Here is a 19231-nt window from a genome sequence, read left to right on the forward strand (position 1 = left end):
CTTATGCTGGAGCGAGACGGCTCAGATAAGCTTGGGATCTCAGTGAGAGATCCATGCTGCTGCTGTTAACGATTTATAACCCTGAGGGGGATGAGGACCTACGCTGGAACAGAAGACGGCTCAGGTGGGATGTTGGGATCCATGTGTGGGATCCATGCTAGACCATGTTGGAGAGGTCTATCAAGGACTGTTCTCCCATGGGGAGGGACCTCCATAGGGAAACAGGGGTGAACTCTTAAACCATTATCCCCTGTAACCCTGTGGAAGAAGATCCATAGTAAGCAAGTGTCCCCTTGCAAGCCTATGGAAGGAAACCCTTCAGGACCTGAGTAACCCCCAGCCTTTGGTTTTAGCCCAGGAGGGGGGTAGACCCAGCCCTGGAGGCCAACACAGAATGAGAGAGAGATAAAGAAGTTCCAGCTGCAACGAAAGTGCTGCAGAGTTACTAGAGAAAGAGAGAGAAAGCTGGAATTCTGAGAATAGAAAAGGACTGCTTCTCCTCCTTGGACTGATATAAAGGGAGGTGGGGGGAGAAGTATCTTCTGTAAATACATAATACCTTTTACTTAAGTAGAATTGTTGTAGATATACTTCTTTAGTTTTAGCTTGTTAATAATAAATACTCATACTTTTTTCCAATTCAGTCTCTTTTTGTCTGTATAAACCTTCTCTCAACTGATAGTAATTATATGGGGAGTGTAAAAGTAAATTGAGCCAGGGGAAAACCACGACAAATGCAAAATCTTAAGACTTGAACTTTAGGACATCCTGCAATATATATACAGTTACCTAGAAAACTACTTTGATAAAGGATGAAGATCAGGATCAGTAGTTATGAGTTATGTTCTTGTCACAATGGAATTGCCCACAAAAAATTAATTTCTTCAGCAGCAAACATTCTCTTGAATGCCATATACAATCATATCATCAAAGAATATTCTGAGTTGGAAGAGACTCACAAGGATCATCCAGTCCAGCTCCTGGCCCTGCACAGGACCATCCCCAAGAGTCACACCATGTGCCTGAAAGCATTGTCCAAAAGCTTCTTGAACTCTGGCAGGCTTGGTGCCGTGACCACTTCTCTGGGGAGCTTGTTCCAGTGCCCAGCCATCCTCTGGGTAAAGAACCTTTCTCTTATATCCAACCTAAACCTCCCCTGACACAACTTCAGGCCATTCCCTCGAGTTCTGTTGCTGGTCACCAGAGAGAGAGCAGTGCCTGCCCCTCCGTTTACTCTCATGAGGAAGTTGTAGACTGAAATGAGGTCTCCCCTCAGTCTCCTCTTCTCCAGGCTGAACAAACCAAGTGGCCTCAGCTGTTCCTCATATGACTTCCCTTCAAGGCCTTTCACCATCTTCTTTGCCCTCCTTTGGACACTCTTAATATCTTTCTTATATTGTGACGCCCAAAGCTGCACACAGTATTCAAGGTGAGGCTGCACCAGTGCAGAGTAGAGTAGGAAAATCCCCTTCCTCGACCGACTGGTGATGCTTTGCCTGATGCACCCCAGGACAAGGTTGGCCCTTTTGGCTGCCAGGGCACGCTGTTGACCCCCCAGCTCCCTTTCCGCAGCACTGCTTTCCAGCCTCTCATTCCCCAGTCTGTATGTACATCCAGGGTTGCTCCACCCCAGGTGAAGAATCTGGCACTTTCCCTTGTTAAACTTCATACAACTGGTGATTGCCCAGCCCTCTATTTTAATAATGAGCTCTACCAGCAACAAAGGGCTGCTCTTAAACTTTACCACCCTATAATCTGTATGCAGATCTTAAAGTAGCACATAGTGAAAAATCCTTACTAAGGACAGTCCTATTATGCACACTATTCCTTTGGAGACTGGGGTGGTTAAGAAAGTCCTAGATTACTGATTGCCTTGCTTTAAGTGCTGCTGGATATAAAAAGAGGGATATAGTATAGATATATATAAAATATATAAAGATGAAAAGCAACTTTTTACACAGGCAGATAGTGATACGACAAGGGAGAATGGTTTTAAACTAAAAGAGGAGAGATTTAGATTAGATATTGGAAAGAAATTCTTTACTCAGAGGGTGGTGAGGCACTGGAACAGGTTGCCCAGAGAAGTTGTGGATGCCCCATAGGGAAGTGTTCAAGGCCAGGTTGGATGGGGCTTGGAGCAACCTAGTCTAGTAGGTGTCCCTGCCCACAGCAACAGGGTTGGAACTAGATGATCTTTAAGGTCCCTTACAACACAAGCCATTCTATGATTCTATAACATTCTATGCTAATACTTACTCTCCTCATCTTGTTTGTATGTAGAAGTAGTAATTAATCTCAGACTCAAATTTAGAAGCCATAGCTTAAGATCATGCTCTGAGTCTAGAGTCAGATATTTTGTTCAAGTCCCCCCTTGACAAAACCAAAACTACACCCCACCTTCCCAGTCACTGGTGTATTCATGTCTTATAGCCAATAGGAACTGGTCTCTTTTTTAATCAACTTGGTCTCTACACACTTATACTGCTGTCAACAGCTATTCCATGGCTGCCTCCTCTTTCTGAAGGCAGAAATCCAAGTCCTTAGTTAAGCAGGCTTTCAGCCAAGTATGTAGCAATTCATTTCTACTATACATTTTATTATGAATTTACTTAGTAGTTATATCATAATAATGTATTTAATTGAGTTTGTTACAATACAGAAGCTCCCTGTGATAGACATATGTAATTGTCTAGATTGTTTATATGTTATTGACCAACTGTAAATATTGGAAGTGAACATAAAACTGTCAAATCAACATGGGTAGATTTGGTATAGAGAGCTAATTTCATACTTTCATTTTAGAGACTCCTGTATCAGGAAGTTATATAAGTTTAAGAACAGAACTTTAAACAGTTTGCATTATCATCCCATAAAAGCTAGATAAAATTAGACTAAGACTATTGCAAGATTTGGTTCAAGGTCTTGAATGATTTTAATTTATTTTTAGTTTACTCCAGTTTTTATTCAGATTATTGATAAACACAAGTAATGAGAATGACACCACAAGGCTCCAGCTAGGAGAAATGAGAACAAGATGATACCATACATCTATCAAACAAGTGAACAGCAGAGGAGGATGGCACCATAAAATCACCAAACAAGGAGATAATGCAGGAACAAACTATTGATAAGACCAAACAAGGATTTGGCTTGGACTTTTGTGCTAACCTTAGTCAGATAACCAGAATAGTGAAATTCACACCCATAGGTGGTAAAAGCCCCTTACTCACCTAAGCTCCTTCCCCATAGAGCATGCATGGTAAAATAAATGGGTACCGTGTCAGATTTACCTAGCTAGCATCAGCTGTTTCAAACAAAAATAACAGTCAATGTAACGTTTCTCAGTAGTAGAGCAGTATCACCCCACAAACATTAATTTCAGTTCAGGTAAATTTCCTATGTCTACATTTATCAGCCCCCAAGTGGCATAAAACATTTAAACTGAATTGACTTTAACTTATAAAAGGATCACTTTCATTCATAAAAAAATGAAAATCCTCTTTATTCAAGAGACTCCAGAACTTACATGTGTGAACCAGAAAAGTATTCTACTGAGTCAGACAAAACACAAACTGAACATGACATTTTAATTTTTCATTAAAAATTGGAATGCCACATCTATCTTTTAACAACTTTATTAATATAGTCAAGCAGGGATTAGAATCAACATCTTTTATGTCACATCATACAAATGTAGATACAAAATTACTACAGTACAATATATATTCTTTGCATGATCCAAAATATTTGGTGGCCCCAAAAACTCTAAAATTCAGCAGCTTATAAAAAATTAAAACAATATCCTATTTAAAATGAAGTTCTGTGAGCAAATAGGCAGACTTCAAGAAATATCAATTTAGTACAGTTTGAGAGGTTGCAGGAGGATATGTTTGAAGGATACATTCCAACATTGTGTCAAACACAGAAACATCAATTTGAAATCTTTCAAGCAAAACTCATACAACCTAAGTTGTCAGCAGAAAGATCAGTCATCTTTAATTTTAAATAATTTTCTATACTGCATCCAATTAAAAATTTTAGAAATGTTTAGTATTAGTAAATCAGACTCTACCTATCTCTTCCCATGAAAAAGGAAAGCATTATACCGGAGGTTTCAACAGCCAAAGAAACCTGCTTATACCCATCTTTTTTTTCTGATCACTGCACCATCCCCACAAAAGTCACCCGGGTCTTCTCAGTTTTGTTGTTCACGCAAAGTAAGAAATTAATTACCTAAGGTGAAAGTAGCACAATAGAAACAGCTTATAGAAAAGTGACATTATACTATAAGCACTGAAGTCTTTGAGATGTGGACTTGACTTACTTAAAAAGTATACTGTAACACCAGACAGGGATCCACCTTTTATAGAGATATTTTAACTTCCCTCACAAATACATTCAAGTAAGTATCCTTATTATTTTAGGAGAATATACTCTACAAGGCAAGCAACAAGAGTATTCACCTCAGAGTTTTCCATTTAAACTAATTACCTAAAACTGTCTTGCTCCAACCATTATGTGCAAAGAGCAAGCATCAACAGCAGACAAAAAAAAAGTAGACTGATGGATGTGAGTCATTCTGGTGAACACATAGGTGAGTGAAATACACAGCTACTGATCAAGCTTTATTTACTCAAGATGAGGTACTGGAAATACGTAATATATAACAAATATGTATGCAAACTACATCAGCATCTACCTAAAGTAACTTCAGGATATTTTGCAATTTACAGCAGTTATTTCACTGTAGAGCTTAACCTTTATATAAAATAAAGAGTTACTCTTTGGATCCTATATAGAAGCTTTATGCATTTATGCTCATGAAAGAGAGAGCATTGAAACAATTAGTGTTAATTTGCAACTTCTTTCCTTGACAAAATCTAAACCAAAAGATTTCCAATACAATGTTACATTTAAAACATTTTTCAAGTTGTTTGAATATGGATGCATTCTCCTCAAAGGAAGAATGTTTTTGCACCTTTACGTGTTAATACATTCTATATTAATAAAATAGATGAATCAAAAGTTGTTATTGTTCAACAGTAGAAGGTTAATTTAGAGTAAGTTTAAGAAAGAGGAGCTGCCTCACATGAAATACATAAACTGATATAATTAAGACACATCTGTATTCTGAACAAAAAGTGTACAAGAGTATTCACCTGAGATAAAGCTATTATTTGAATATTTCTAAGTAGCAATGTTTCACTTGAGGAAAACTACTTGAAGCTTTAAAATATTCATTTTACTATTATACAATATATGCAGTATAAGTAATTAAAATTGATGCTTACATAAAAGTCCTAGACAAAACCCCACCAAATCCACAGTGTATCAATAATTTTAGTTACAAAACTTATGTTACTTCATAAGTTTTAAAAATTATAATTATTATGAATTTTTATAACTCATTCTTCCAAAACTGATCTTTTGAGTACAATCTTTAAGGAGTAATAAACTAAAGCATAAGAATTAGCTTATTACAATTTAAATATATACATATTTACCAATTTAGAAAATAATCAAACTTTGGGAAATAATTTACAAAATTGATTTGCTCGCACTGCTTAGAATAATGAACTATTCTAATCAGTTTTTCCTAAATGAAAAGAGATGCTTCCTGAATGTATAAAGAAAAAAATTAGTATTGAACTTCTATTTTGACAGCAATTTAGAACTGCCAAAAAGATGCATTTTATAAGGATTTTAAATACCCTTTCTTAGGTTTATCAGCATCTTTTCCTCACTCTGAATCCTTCAAAAAGGAAAACTTAAAACAGGAAAAAGGCATATATAAAAACAGTAAACACTGACCTCCTGAGGCTCCTACAACAAAAGTATTCAAGTAGAAAATCTACGCCGTTACTTAGCAGTGGCTATTTTTGTAGTTTAGCACACTAACAGCACTTTATTCAGTGTGTAAGGAGCAAATGAATCTGTGCTTTTAGCATGCCAAGAGGGAGGAACACTGGAATGTAACAAACTCACAATTCTACCAATATAAACATTCAGTCAACATTCAAGAACTGTCAAGACTGTACCAAAAGAATTAAAATGCTTTTTATATATCCCATGATGCAATAATTGAATTATAATTGTTAATGCTGATTCAGAACTTTTCTTGCCTCAGATTAAACCCTAAATGGCTTCTGCAAATCTCTGCACTATATTATGCATTAGGAATATGGTTTATTTGCTTTAAACTATACCACAAGAGAACTTACTGATACAACAGTCAGTACTGTTTATTTTTGTTGTATTTTACTTGCTGTTATACCAGATCAGTTCACATCTGTATAAATGCCTATTAAAATACTATGTACAAAAGTGGCGTCCTAAACTAATCTGAGGTGAAGTGGTTTTATTTGGTTAAAGGGCCTTTCTGAAATTTAAAAAGTTTAGTTAAACCCAGATTCTAACTGTAATGTTACAGTATTATTTGGGTAGGTTTTCTATTCTAGAATTTCTTTTAATGTCATTTCTCTGAAACTGTTCCTTAATGTTCAAACACACTCAAAATTATAGCAAATTTGTGTCTAAAATAATATCCTACTCATTTTTTTTTCTTCTTCCAGAATTTGTTTTCAAAGTGTTTTTAGTGACTAAAACTATTACTAATTTTCTTTGGTGCTATTAGTTAAGAAAAAATTGTGTTTGCTACCAAAGCAATGTAATTTGAAAGGAAGTTATCACATGCAATTTTAACCAATTTGAATAAATACTATGTTATTAGCATTACTGAATGTACTTTATACAGTACATGTTCAAAGTATTCTCCAGGCATAATCCATTCATATTTGCAAAGCCACAAAAACCAAAAAAGGGTGAGATGAAGAATGGGATACATTTAAAATGTACATGCATTAAAAAAACCCACAAAACTCTTTAGAAAGCATTTATAAGTCCACACTCATACAGCTCAAACTTCAGTGCAATGGCTAATCATTTAACACACAAAGAACAGAATCATGCAAAGAGCAGCAAGTTCTTAAAAGACGAAAACCACACAAAAACTGCAAACAGACAAAACCCCCAAACCCCCACAAACAAACCACATAACACCAAAAAACCCACCCCAAACTGTTTTCCAATATCCAATTTTGCAATGTAAAGGTGAGAAAAGAAATCTATAAAAAGACTGTTATGGCTTAGTTTTGTTTTGCAGATTAATTATGCAGCACTTGAAAAATGGAAAGGTGCGGTTTCGCCTCTGACCAGCACAGTTAAGTCTCTCCATTTTCCTTTATCATTATGGGACATTCTTTAAGTAATCTAAATTAATAAAGACTTCCCATTTTAAGATGAACACAAGATCAAGTGTACCAGTTAGGATTTCACATAAGAAAATACACATGGAAAGAAAAGTAAAGGATTAACTTAACAAAGATTTATTCACAGGAATACATGTAAGTAGAGAAAAAAAAAAAGAAAAAAAATATCAACAGAAAAGCTAAACAAATGAAATGAAGAGGATCCAAATCAACTTTCACTCTTTAGCTTTAAACTTGCACCCTTGTGCATTTCATTACATCACAAAGGGTCACCAAAATGTGCCAATACATTGTAGATGCCCTGCATTACATCCACTAACTTAAACATCTCTAAGATCATGCTGTGAACAAAAACAAAGCATAAAAGGTAATACATTGAGTGAGAATAAAAGCAATTATAGTAATCATCAACAACTTCTACAATTGTCTTTATGTGCCAACTAACATTTATGTAGCCTTTAACGGGTCTTACCATGTAACTCATTTTTAGAAATTCTGCTAAAAATCACTACCATATAACCATGCAGAAAGCACATCACACTGACAGCACAGAGGCTAATATTTTGCACAGTTATATCAGCTTTCCACATTGTGCAGGTTACACACAATATGATATGAATATTAATCTTAACAGATCCTAAAAAGGTATTTCAAGGCCTAATTTTGAACTACAGTACTTTATAACTATATTCTTTAAAAAAAAAATCCACAAAATTTCAACCAAAGGATTTTAAATGCAGGGCTATATTGCATTGGTAAACTGCAATATAAGACTGGGGCAACATAGGTAAATGAATACCAGTTTCACTCTATGTGATGCAAGCATGCTACTTTCCCACTAAATTAAATTACTTCTGATCACTATGAGCCAGAATGCATGCCCAGACCTTAAACTGCATGTTAAGAATAACACCCTACTCTAGAAATTGAATCTAGTTAAGTACAAAAACCAAATGATTAATTTGTTTTAAATGCAAAAATTAGTATGCCAATCTTTCCTTTGGTGTGCCCCTCCCTTACCCCAAAAATGAAACGAGTGACTCATTTGGCAGCTTACAGGTTACTTCATTTCATCCAGGTTAACCTCTTTTAATTTACGACAGGGTTTCTATACTGTATACTGCAAGTGCCTGCTCCTAATACTGATACAAGCTGCATTTTATTTTGTTTAGTTATTCATTAACATGCAAATTTTCTAGGAATCCCATTAAGCAGGGTGAAACAATGTAGAAAACCCTTACTTTTAAAAGAAAAACATAAAAGAAAAAAGAAAGCCTTTTACTGTTTGTGACCTCCATTTATAGGTTTCCTTTATTGTGCGTAAAATAGTTTTCCTCTTTATGTATTCCTATGGTTCAATTATATGGTTCTTATTTTGGTAAAATTCCCCACAATAGTCCAGAATGTGCTGTTTTGTTAATAGACTTTTTCTTCTTCACATCCAGTGCAGAGTTGTAATAGGAGACTATTTCCACTCACAAAGGTTCCAGATGTTAAAACATTTCCCAACATCGACTTAATACAGTGACAGTAACACCTCCCTCCCACCCCTCCCAGTAGGGTTGGGACTGTACTGTATTCCCTACTGGTTCACCCTTCCCCCCAGTAAAGGGTAACATTTTCCCTGGGTGCAGAAGCTCCCTCATAGTCTCCCAGACTGAAGGACCTGTAAAAGAAAAGATAGAGGTATAGTTAAATCTTACCTTGAACCTTAACTGACAGATCATTGCATAAACAAAGAGCTTTTTGCCTTTTTTAAGTGGTAGGTGCCAGCCTTTAATGTAAACCCAAATTTCTGCCTAGATTTTCCCTTTTAAGTTTATTTAAGAAAAGAGCCCATTTATACCAGATAAATTAATGAAACAACACCGTATACTTTAAAGCTACACTGACAATTCCACTATTGTGACTAACCTTAGATCAAAGCAGTCCTATATATTCTAACAAGCTTTTACCTTTTTAGTACAACATTATGAGGTTGAGAAAGAATATTAAACATACCTTCTACTAAGCTAACAATTTCACTTTTAGGTGGATTAAACAAGATAGTTTGTACTGAGGATACACTATGGCTGAGACTAATTGACAACTTTACCTCTTTGGATTCCTCCCCATTAGGATGATTAACTCCATTAATTTCAGAACTAAAATTCCGTAATTTATAAATATATAATGTTTGGAATTGGTTTATTTTTAATCCATTGTTCAGATCAAAAATGTAAATCAAACAATTTCTTATGTCACTGTCTGACAAGTCCTAGGCTGACTTTTTAAACAGATTTGCATGATTCACTCACATAATTTCAGCACAAAAATCCTACAACAAGTATCAAATTTATATAAAGACTGAATGATTAAACTTAATTGGCCCCCTTTTTCTGGATAGTATAATCATCTCTTCACAGTATCACACTAAATGTGAAAACTTTGATTCATACATTGTGCACAAACAGTATACAAAGCAAGGTGGTATAAGAATAATAATGGCCAGTCTTCGCGAGCGAAGATCCGGGGAAGGTCTTTACACCTTCCAGCCTGCGCATTGGATTTTTTTTAGGTGAGACACAGTGTGCGCGGAACTGAGCCCACCCTTTAATCCTAAGGTTCATCTGCCGGGGCCAAGCGAGCTTGGACAGTGGCAGCGAGGTCCTTAGGACGTAGATGGGTTGCCTTTTAAGGGCTAACGAGCTCCACCTGCCCGGGAGTGGCCCTGACCAGGAATCGAACCCGGGTCTCGGCGGTGACAGCGCCACGCCCTTACCGCTAGACCACCAGGGGCTCCGGTATAAGAATACAAGTATTCTAAAATGCACAATCATAGTTCTTTTCTGAAGTTAAATAATTCTCCAGACAGAACTATAACAATTGTGAATTGGTGCATAAAGTTGAATATGGCAATATTAAGCACATCAGCGTCCACAAAATATCAAGCTTTACAGTCAGAAGTTACAGATTATATACAACACCAGGCCTACTGACACCTGACAGGATGCATTTTTCTCAGAGGGAAAAGGAGTTTTGCACAGGAGCTAGCTAGTTGGGCTCCTTGATAGAGCTTTAAACTAGATTGGAAGGGGGAAAGGGACAAAACCAGGCTTGCCAGTGATAAGCAATGGGATGGCATGCCAAAATTTGAGGGACTGAGTGCTAGTGACATCCTTCAATCTGCTCCACAAGGTGTTGGCTACAACGAACCACATTTGAAGTACTTCTATAGCAATGTGCAACATGAGGAACAAGCAAGAGGAGCTCAAAACCTTGGTCCAGTCCCTGAGATATGGCATCATGTCCTAGTTTTGGCCAGGACAGGGTTAATTTTTTACAGTAGCTGGGAGGGCCACATGGCTAGATCCTAATGCTATTTGATACCATCTCAAGTCACTTGCAGGTGGCAGGAGTAAGGGACTCACTCTCCTTTCAAGTCAGGGAAAAAGCATGGTGGGTGAAAAGGTCCAGTACTGTTTTACTTTTCATGTAAATTGTTTCTTTGTCTTATACCTTATTGTCATGGTTTAACTGGTTCTTGGAAACCAGGCAAGGAATTTTTTCCCTTTCCCCCCTGGCCACTGCTGCAGAGCCATCAGGTAAGCACTTAAGAGACACAAAAGAACTTAATTGCCAGAACTTAGTCTCCTAGGAAATGGGGCAGATGAGGAGCTACTGTTTACTTTTTTTCTCTCCTCTCCTGGGAAAGGGCGGGGGGAGGAGAGGAGAGTTGGTGTGCTGGGGGTGGCTGGAACACAGGTCAGAGTGGAGGCTGGTGGTTCCTGTTGCTCAGGACCTGCTTGCCAATTGTGGACGCTGCCTGGTTTTTTTTCCTCGTAGGAGAGGAGCTGTTTTTTCCTGGGTTTTTTTCCCTGGCAGTGGTCCTTGTGCACATCAGGGGAGAGAGAGGACTGTGCAGAGCAGATTGACCAGTCGGAGTAAGTGAGAGTTGTCTGTTTTGTTTTTTCCATTGGGAGGATTTTCTTTTTTTGTTGTTGTTCCCCTTTCCCCTCTCCCTCTCCCCTTTCCCGGTGTGTGGGAAGGGAAGGGGGGCCCCAGGTTTTTTTTGTTTTCTCCAACACACCTCAGAGGATGTTCTTCTTCCCCCCCCGGCCACGTGGCGGCGACCAGAGATCCAACAGCGCCACCTGGTGACTGGCACGGGACATTACAAGCTCGGCATCTCCAGTGACCCAATCGCACCCCCTGTTGACTGTGGTTGGAGTTGCACCAAAGGGCACAAAATTGAACTGTTTACTTTTGCCTCTTTATCGGTTGGTTTTTGAAAGGGGATTATTTGTGAGTATAGGAGCATGTTTGGTTGTTTTACTTGTTTCTTTTTTTTGTTTCTGCTAATACACACATACCTATTAATAAAGGGTTGTTATTTTTTCCTTTTCCATCATTTGTTTTCTCTCAATCAGAGCCTCTTAATTTCGGATTTATAATTGCTTAGAGGGAGGAGTTTGGGTCTTTTCTCATAAGTCATCCTCAGCAAAAGACCTGTGTCTCATTTAAACTGGGACACTTATGTTATTAATACTGTTGCTGTTACTGTTAGTTTTTGTATCTCATTGCTGTTTCAAGTAAATTGTTCTTATCTCAACCTGCAGTTGTGTGGTTTGGGAGAGTCTTGGTGGGGGCACTGAACTGGGGAGTACTATTCCTAAACCATGACACATTGTCATAAGCAAACCCTGGTGGGATGAGTCCTGTGACTGGAGTGCCATGTTGGATGGTTACTGTCTCTTTAGGAGAGATAGGCAGGGCAGGCAAGGCAGGGTGTGGCATTGTATGTAATGGAGGGGCTGGTATGTATGGAGCTTGCATTTTTCAATGGCACAGTTGAGAGCCTCTGGGTAAGGATTAAGAGACAAATAATGCAGATGCCATAGTAGGAGTCCAGTATAGAGCACCCAGACAGGACGATGACACCAATCATAGAATCATAGAATGTTAAGGGGTTGGAATAGACCTTAAAGGTCATCTAGTTTCAACCCCCCTGCCATGGGCAGGAACACCTCCCACTAGACCAGGTTGCTCAAGGCCCTATACAACCTGGCCTTGAACACTGCCAGAGTTGTGGCATCCACAACCTCCCTGGGAAACCTGTTCCAGTGTCCCACCATCCTCACAGTGAAGAATTTCTTACTAATATCTGACCTAAATTTCCCCTCTTTCAGTTTGTACCATTTACTACTTGTCTTAGCACTACAGTTCCCGATGAAGAGTCCCTCTCTGGCTTCCTAGTAGGCCCCCTTCAGTTACAGGAAGGTTGCTATGAGATCTCCAAACAACCTTCTCTTCTCCAGGTTGAACAGCCCCAATTTTCCCAGCCTGTCTCTGTAAGGGAGGTGGTCCGGTCCTCTTATCAACTTTGTGGCCCTCCTCTGGACTTGCTCCAATAGTTCCATGTCCTTCTTGTGTTGAGGGCACCAGAACTGCACCCAGTACTTCAGGTGGGGTCTCACAGGGGCAGATTCACATCCTTTCTGGGCTGTGAGTGTACACTGCTGGCTCATGTTGGATTTCTCATCAACCATCAACCTCCAAGTCTTTCTCCACAGGGCTGCTCTCAATCACTTCTCCACCAAACTTGTAGGTGTGCCTGGGATTGCCTTGACCCAGGTGTAGGACCTTACACTTCACTTTCTTGAACTTCATGAGGTTTGAATTGGCCCACCTGTTAGAGTCCAGATTTGTATCTCGCTGAGTTGTTTGAGTGATGGGTTGAATCAACCATCTTGTCTGTCTGTGTGTGTGTCAGGGGAGGGGCCATGGTTGGGCCTGCAGCCTCATGGCAGTAAGGCACATGGCCTGCAGCCAATATGGCTGAGTCTATGGAGCCCACATGGCATGTGAGCCACGTGGCTGGGCTGTCAATCAAGGAAGGCCTGACTGGTAGCCCACCCACACCACAACCCCTGGAGCCTCTGATTGGCTAAAGCACCCCTCACTTCGGCTAGGAGGACACTGAATGGTCAGTGAACAAAATGTCCTGCCTGGAGGGAGTGGCAATGGTAGCCAAACTCTCTGTTAAACAGAGACACACAAGGTCTCCATCTTGCCTGGCTTGCTCTCCTGGAACCTGCCAACATGTGATCTCTTGGTGGTAACTATATTTTTCTTTCCTCTCTTTCTTTCTTTATTCTTTCTTCTCTTAATCTCTCTTTTCTTCCTTTACTCTTTTTTCCTCTTGTGGGTAACTTAAAACCTACTGAGTGGTATTTCACTTAAGTTGTGGGTTGGTGTTTGCTGGGTGCAAAGAATCCACAACGATGCCTGCTGGCTTGTAAAACCCTTGTGGGGGTATAGAGACATGTGGACAATGAGCCGTTGACCACAACTTTTTGTGTGCAGCATCCAGCCAGTTCTTCATCCAGAGTGGTCCATCCATCAAATCCATGTCTCTCCAATTTGGAGACAAGGATATCATACAGGGCAGCGTCAAATGCTTTGCAGAAGTCCAGGCAATGTCAATTGCTTTGCCCCCATCCACCAATGCAGTAGCATTACTTTGTGAGTTAATGAAAAACACCTGAAGGACAACACAGTCAACGGTCACAGCCAGCATGCTTCAAGAGCAGAAAGTCCTGCTTGTCAGATTTAATTTCCTTTTATTACAAGGTAATCAACTTAGTTAACTCAGGGAAGACAGTTTGGGATTTCAGTAAGGCTTTCGATACTCTCTCACAGGATCCTTCTGGACAAAATGTTCAGCACACAGCTGGATAAACAGGTCATGTGATGGGTGAGCAACTGGCTCACAGGTTGGGCACAAAGAGTAATAGTGAATGAGGTAACATCAGGCTGGCAAGCAGTCACTAGTGGGGTTCCATAGGGTTCCATCTTAGGCCCATTTCTCTTCAAAATCTTCATAAATAACTTGGACGCAGGACTCAAAGGGATGCTAAGAACTTTGCAGACGATACAAAGCTGGGGGGGAGCTGTTGACTCCCTCGATGGCAGGGAGGTCCTGCAGAGAGACCTTGACAAATGAGAGGGCTGCGCAATCACCAACCTTATGGAGTTTCACAAAGACTCTGCACCTGGGACAGGACAACCCTGGATGTATGTACAGACTGGGGAATGAGAGGCTGAAGAGCAATGCTGCAGAAAGGGACCTGAAGGTCCCCATCAATGGCAAGTTGAATATGAGTCAGCAGTGTGCCCTGGCAGCCAGGAGGGCCAAGCGTGTCCTGGGGTGCATCAGGCAAAGCATCGCCAACCAGTCAAGGGAAGTGATTGTCCTGCACTGGTGCAGCCTCATGGCGAGTACTGTGTGCAGTTTTGGGTGCCACAATATATTAGCTATTAGAGAACATCCAAAGCAGGGCAACAAAGATGACGAAGGACCCAGAGGGGAAGCTGTATGAGGAATAGCTCATTCAGCCTCCTCATGAGGGGAAGCGAAGGGGCAGGCACCGATCTCTTCTCTCTGGTGACCAGTGATAGGATCCAAGGGAATTGCATGAAGCTGTGTCAGGGGAGGTTTAAGTTGGATATTGGGAAAAAGGCTCTTTTCCCAGAGGGTGGTCGGGCACTGGAAAAGGCTCCTCAGAGAAGTGGTCACAGCACCAAGCCTACCAGAGTTCAATAAGCATTTGGACAATGCTCTCAGACACATGGTGGGATTCCTGGGGTGGTCATGTGCAGGGCCAGGAGTTGGACTCAATGATCCTTATGGGTCCCTTCAAACTCAGCATATTCTATGATTGTATAACATTTTTTATTCAATGCAAAGGTCATATAGTATGTGGTTATGAATGTATTATAGACAACAGGTTAGCAAAGGCATACAGAGCTTTCGGTAAACTCCATAAAAGAGTGTGGCAAAACAAAAAGCTGAAGAAAAGTACAAACATCAGCATTTACAGAGCCATTGGACTGTCTACTCTTTTATATGGGTCTGAATCATGGGTCATTTTTTGCCACCACTTGCGTCTCTTAGAACGCTTCCATCAGCGCTGCCTCCATACAATCCTAAACATCCACTGGACGGATTATGTGACCAACACATCTGTCCTTGAACAGGCAGCAGTCACGAGCATTGAGGCCATGCTGCTGAGAACACAGCTGCGTTGGGCAGGGCACGTCTCCAGGATGCAGGACTACCGCCTGCCTAAGATTGTGCTCTTTGGGGAACTTGCCACTGGCTGCCACAAGAGAGGAGCCCCGAAGAGGAGATACAAGGACTCCCTAAAACAATCCCTCAGCCTTGGCCATATTGATCATCACCATTGGTCTACCCTGGCCTCCAATCGGGAGGCCTGGAGACACAACATCTATAACACTGCTGCCTCTTTTGAGAACACACGCAGGGTCACTCTCGAGGAGAAAAGACAACGCAGAAAGAATCGCGTCTTGTTGATATCACCAAGGGAGTCTTTCTGCTGTGCCTTTTGCAACCGGACTTGTCTATCTCGCATTGGCCTTTTTAGCCATCAGCATGCTTGTAGCAAGCGTGGGTAGAGCCCTTCTTAAATCTTCATTCGCGAAGCCCAGCCATGATGATGATGAATGTATTTGACTTCTCATGGCTAAAGTGTCTTAACAAATTTGCTTTCCTATCCTAGGTAAATATGCCTGGCTTAGACCACGTCCATCATCTTCTAATACATAAGACATAAGGGAGCCTGTAACTTTAGTATGATGGCTTGAGGATTATAATAATCATTTTACTTATTAAACCTAAACAGGCACTTTGTTACACCTACATTTCCAACCTTATCTTGAGAAACTACTGTGTGTAGAGAAAGATAGTGGTTCCAACATATCTGAAAAATTTTAGCCTAGTGAATTAAATATGTTTCATATAATGTAAACAGTGAGGAAGACTTGTTATACAGCTCTGTTTAGCAAGGAAGATTTGTGTGCTTACCTCTAGATATGGGACGGCAGCTAAAGTGCATAAGGTTAAACTCCATAATAAGCTGCAAGGCGCTCTTTTAAGGGAAGAGGAAACTGGTCAGAGAAACGCCTCCAATTCTCATCCCCAACTTGATTTTTAAATCCATGAAGAATCTACAAATGAGAGGAGGGAGAGAAATCAAGATAATCATTAAACAGCAGATACATGATCATTATTTACTAGCAGCATATGCAGTAAGCCACAAACTGCTGGATTGTGCATCTGTCCGTTTGAATTCCTCAGTTTAATACTTAAATGTTACTAAGGAAAAAAGGAAGTCCAGGGAACTTCCTAGCCTGATTCGGCCTTTGAATTAATACCCATTGCTGGTCCTCCATGTGCATGGTGATGAAGTCTCAACGCAGAGTCCAAGGGTGATCAAAAGGGACTCAAGGCCTTGGGATGGTTGATGAGGGAAGCAGGAGTACATGTAATTTTTTCCTCTGTTCTTCCAGTTGCAGGCAGAGACATTGAAAGAAACAGATGCACCCAGTCTATTAATACATGGCTCCATGGCTGGTGTCACCACCAAAATTTTGGTTTCTTTGACAGTGGGATGGCCTACATGGCACCAGGCCTGCTGGCATCAGATAGGATTCACCTCTCAAAGGGGAAGAGGATCTTTGACCAGGAGCTAGCAGGGCTTATTGATAGGGATTTAAACTGGATGTGGTGGGGGAGGGGGATATCATCACGTTTAATGGTGATAAGGTAAGGGATGATATGCCATCCCACTCATACCAGTTAGATGCTAGAGCAAGCAAGAGATGCCCAGAGCCTAGAGGGGGATCAAAGGTCAGCCGGACAGAACCTGACAGGGCATCACCAAGGAATTCCAGCCACTCCAGACAGAAAGTCAGCTTCATTGGGGGCCCAACTTTAATGCCTCTATGCAAACATACATAGCATGGGGAAAAAACAGGAGAAACTAGAGATATGTGCAAACCTGCAGGGCTATGATCTTATTGGCATCACAGAGATGTGGTGGGATGATTCTTATGACTGGAGTGCCGGAATGGAAGGATACAGGATTTTTAGGAAGGACAGGCAGGGTAGATGAGGAGGGGGTGTTGCCCTCTATGTCAATGACCAGCTGGACTGCATGGAGATCCATCTGGGGATGGATGAGGAGCTGACTGAGAGCTTGTGGGTAAAGATTAAAGGGAGGGCAGGGACAGATGACATTATAGTGTGAGTCTGCTACAGGCCATTCAACCAGGAAGACCAAGCGGATGAGGCCCTTTATAGATAGATAGGAGTAGCCTCAAGTTGACAAGCTCTGATCCTCATGGATGACTTCAACCACCCCAACATCTGTTGGAGGGACAACACAACAGGGCACAGGCAATCCAAGAGATTCTTGGAATGTGTTGATGACAACTTCTTCCTCCCAGTGATAGAGGAGCCCATGAGGAGAGGTGCTATGCTGGACCTTATTCTCACCAACAAGGAGGGACTGGTGGGGAACATGAAGCTCTTGAGCAGCCTGGGCTGCAGTGACCATGAAGCTCTGAAATTCAAGATCCTTGGGACAGTGAGGAGGGCGCAAAACAAACTCACTACCCTGGACTTCAGGAGAGCTGACTTTGGCCTCTTCAGGGATCTGCTTGGTAGAGTGCAGTGGGATAGAGCCCTGGATGGAAAAGGGGCCCAAGAGAGCTGGATGATATTCAAGGATAGTCTCCTCCAGACTCAAAGGCAATTCATTGCTACAAAGAGGAAATCAGGGAAGAACACTTGTGTGGATGAAAGAGAAGCTCCTGGACAAACTTAAACACAAACAGGTAGCTTACAGAGGGTGGAAGCAGGGAAAGGTAGCCTGGGAGGAATACAGAGAGATTGTCTGAGCAGACAGGGATCAGATTAGGATAGCTAAAGCCCTGAAACCAGGCCAAAGACATCAAGGGTAACAAAACAAGCTTCTTTAGGTACATCAGAGATAAAAGAAAAACTGTGGAAAATGTGGGTCCTCTCAGAAAGGATACAGACCTGGTTACCCAGGACATGGAGAAGGCTGAGGTACTCAATTACTTTTTTGCCTCAATCTTAACCATCAAAAATTCCAGCCACATTGCCCAAGTTGCAAAAGGTAAAAGCAGGGATTGAGACTGAGTTCAAGACCATTTAAGGGAACCTGAAGGTGCACAAGTCCATCGGACCTGACAAGATACATCCATGGGTCCTGAGGGAATTAGCAGAGGAAGTGGCTAAGCCATTGCCCATCGTATTTGAGAAGTCATGGCAGTCCAGTGACGTTTCCAATGTCTGGAAAAGGGGAAACATAAACCCCATTTTTAAAAAGGGGAATAAGGAAGACCCAGGGAACTACAGGCCGCTCAGTCTCACCTTGGCGCCAGGCAGGATCATGGAGCAGATCCTTCTGGAAACTATGCTAAGCCACGTGGAAAAAAAGGAGGTGATTGGGGACAGCCACCACGGCTTCACTAAAGACAAATCATGCCTCACAAATTTGGTGGCCTTATATAATAAGGTTACAGTAATGGTGGATGACATTAGATAGCAGGAAGAAATTCTTTATTATGAGGGTTGGGAGACACTGGAACAGGTTGCCAGAGAAGTTGTGGATGCCCCATCCCTGGAAGTGTTCAAGGCCAGGTTGGACAAGGCTTTGAGCAACCTGGTCTAGAGGAAGGTGTCCCTGTCCATGGCAGTGGGGTTGGAACTACATGATCTTTAAGGTCACTTCTATAAGTGCAAGGTCCTGCACCTGGGTCAGGGCAATCCAAAGCACAAGTACAGGCTGGGCAGAGAATGGATCCAGACTAGCACTGGGGAGGACATGGGGGTGTTTGTGGATGAAAAGCTTGACATGACACAGCAATGTGTGCTTGAAGTCCAGAAAGTCAACTGCATCCTGGGCTGCATCCAAAGAGGCATGGCCAGCAGGTCAAGGGAGGGGATTCTCCCCCTCTACTCCACTCTACTGAGATTCTGTGATTCTTTGATTTTAATGTCTTTCTTAAAGGAAAAAAAACAAAAGCATTTCAGTTAACAGTGACATATACAATATAGTTACCCATACAGATTAGCATAAAAATATAAATAT

General features: G+C 41.1%; 1 protein-coding gene across 4 annotated transcripts in view; it reads right to left on the reverse strand.

Annotated features, from left to right (window-relative positions):
- Window positions 1–7362: 7362 nt before the first annotated feature.
- LOC126652232 (transportin-1-like) overlaps window positions 7363–19231 on the reverse strand; it is a 119065-nt gene continuing 107196 nt past the window's right edge. For all 4 annotated transcript variants that reach the window (XM_050338903.1, XM_050338902.1, XM_050338904.1 and 1 more), the window contains 2 exons: window positions 16135–16277; window positions 7363–8934 (listed from right to left, as the gene is read on the reverse strand). In XM_050338903.1, the coding sequence (XP_050194860.1) occupies window positions 16170–16277 (108 nt within the window). In that variant the 3' untranslated portion in view covers window positions 7363–8934; window positions 16135–16169. The remainder of the gene's footprint in view (window positions 8935–16134; window positions 16278–19231) is intronic.

The sequence above is a fragment of the Myiozetetes cayanensis genome, unplaced genomic scaffold (assembly GCF_022539395.1).
Source record: "Myiozetetes cayanensis isolate MyiCay16 unplaced genomic scaffold, myiCay2020 scf71, whole genome shotgun sequence".
Lineage (NCBI taxonomy): Eukaryota > Metazoa > Chordata > Aves > Passeriformes > Tyrannidae > Myiozetetes > Myiozetetes cayanensis.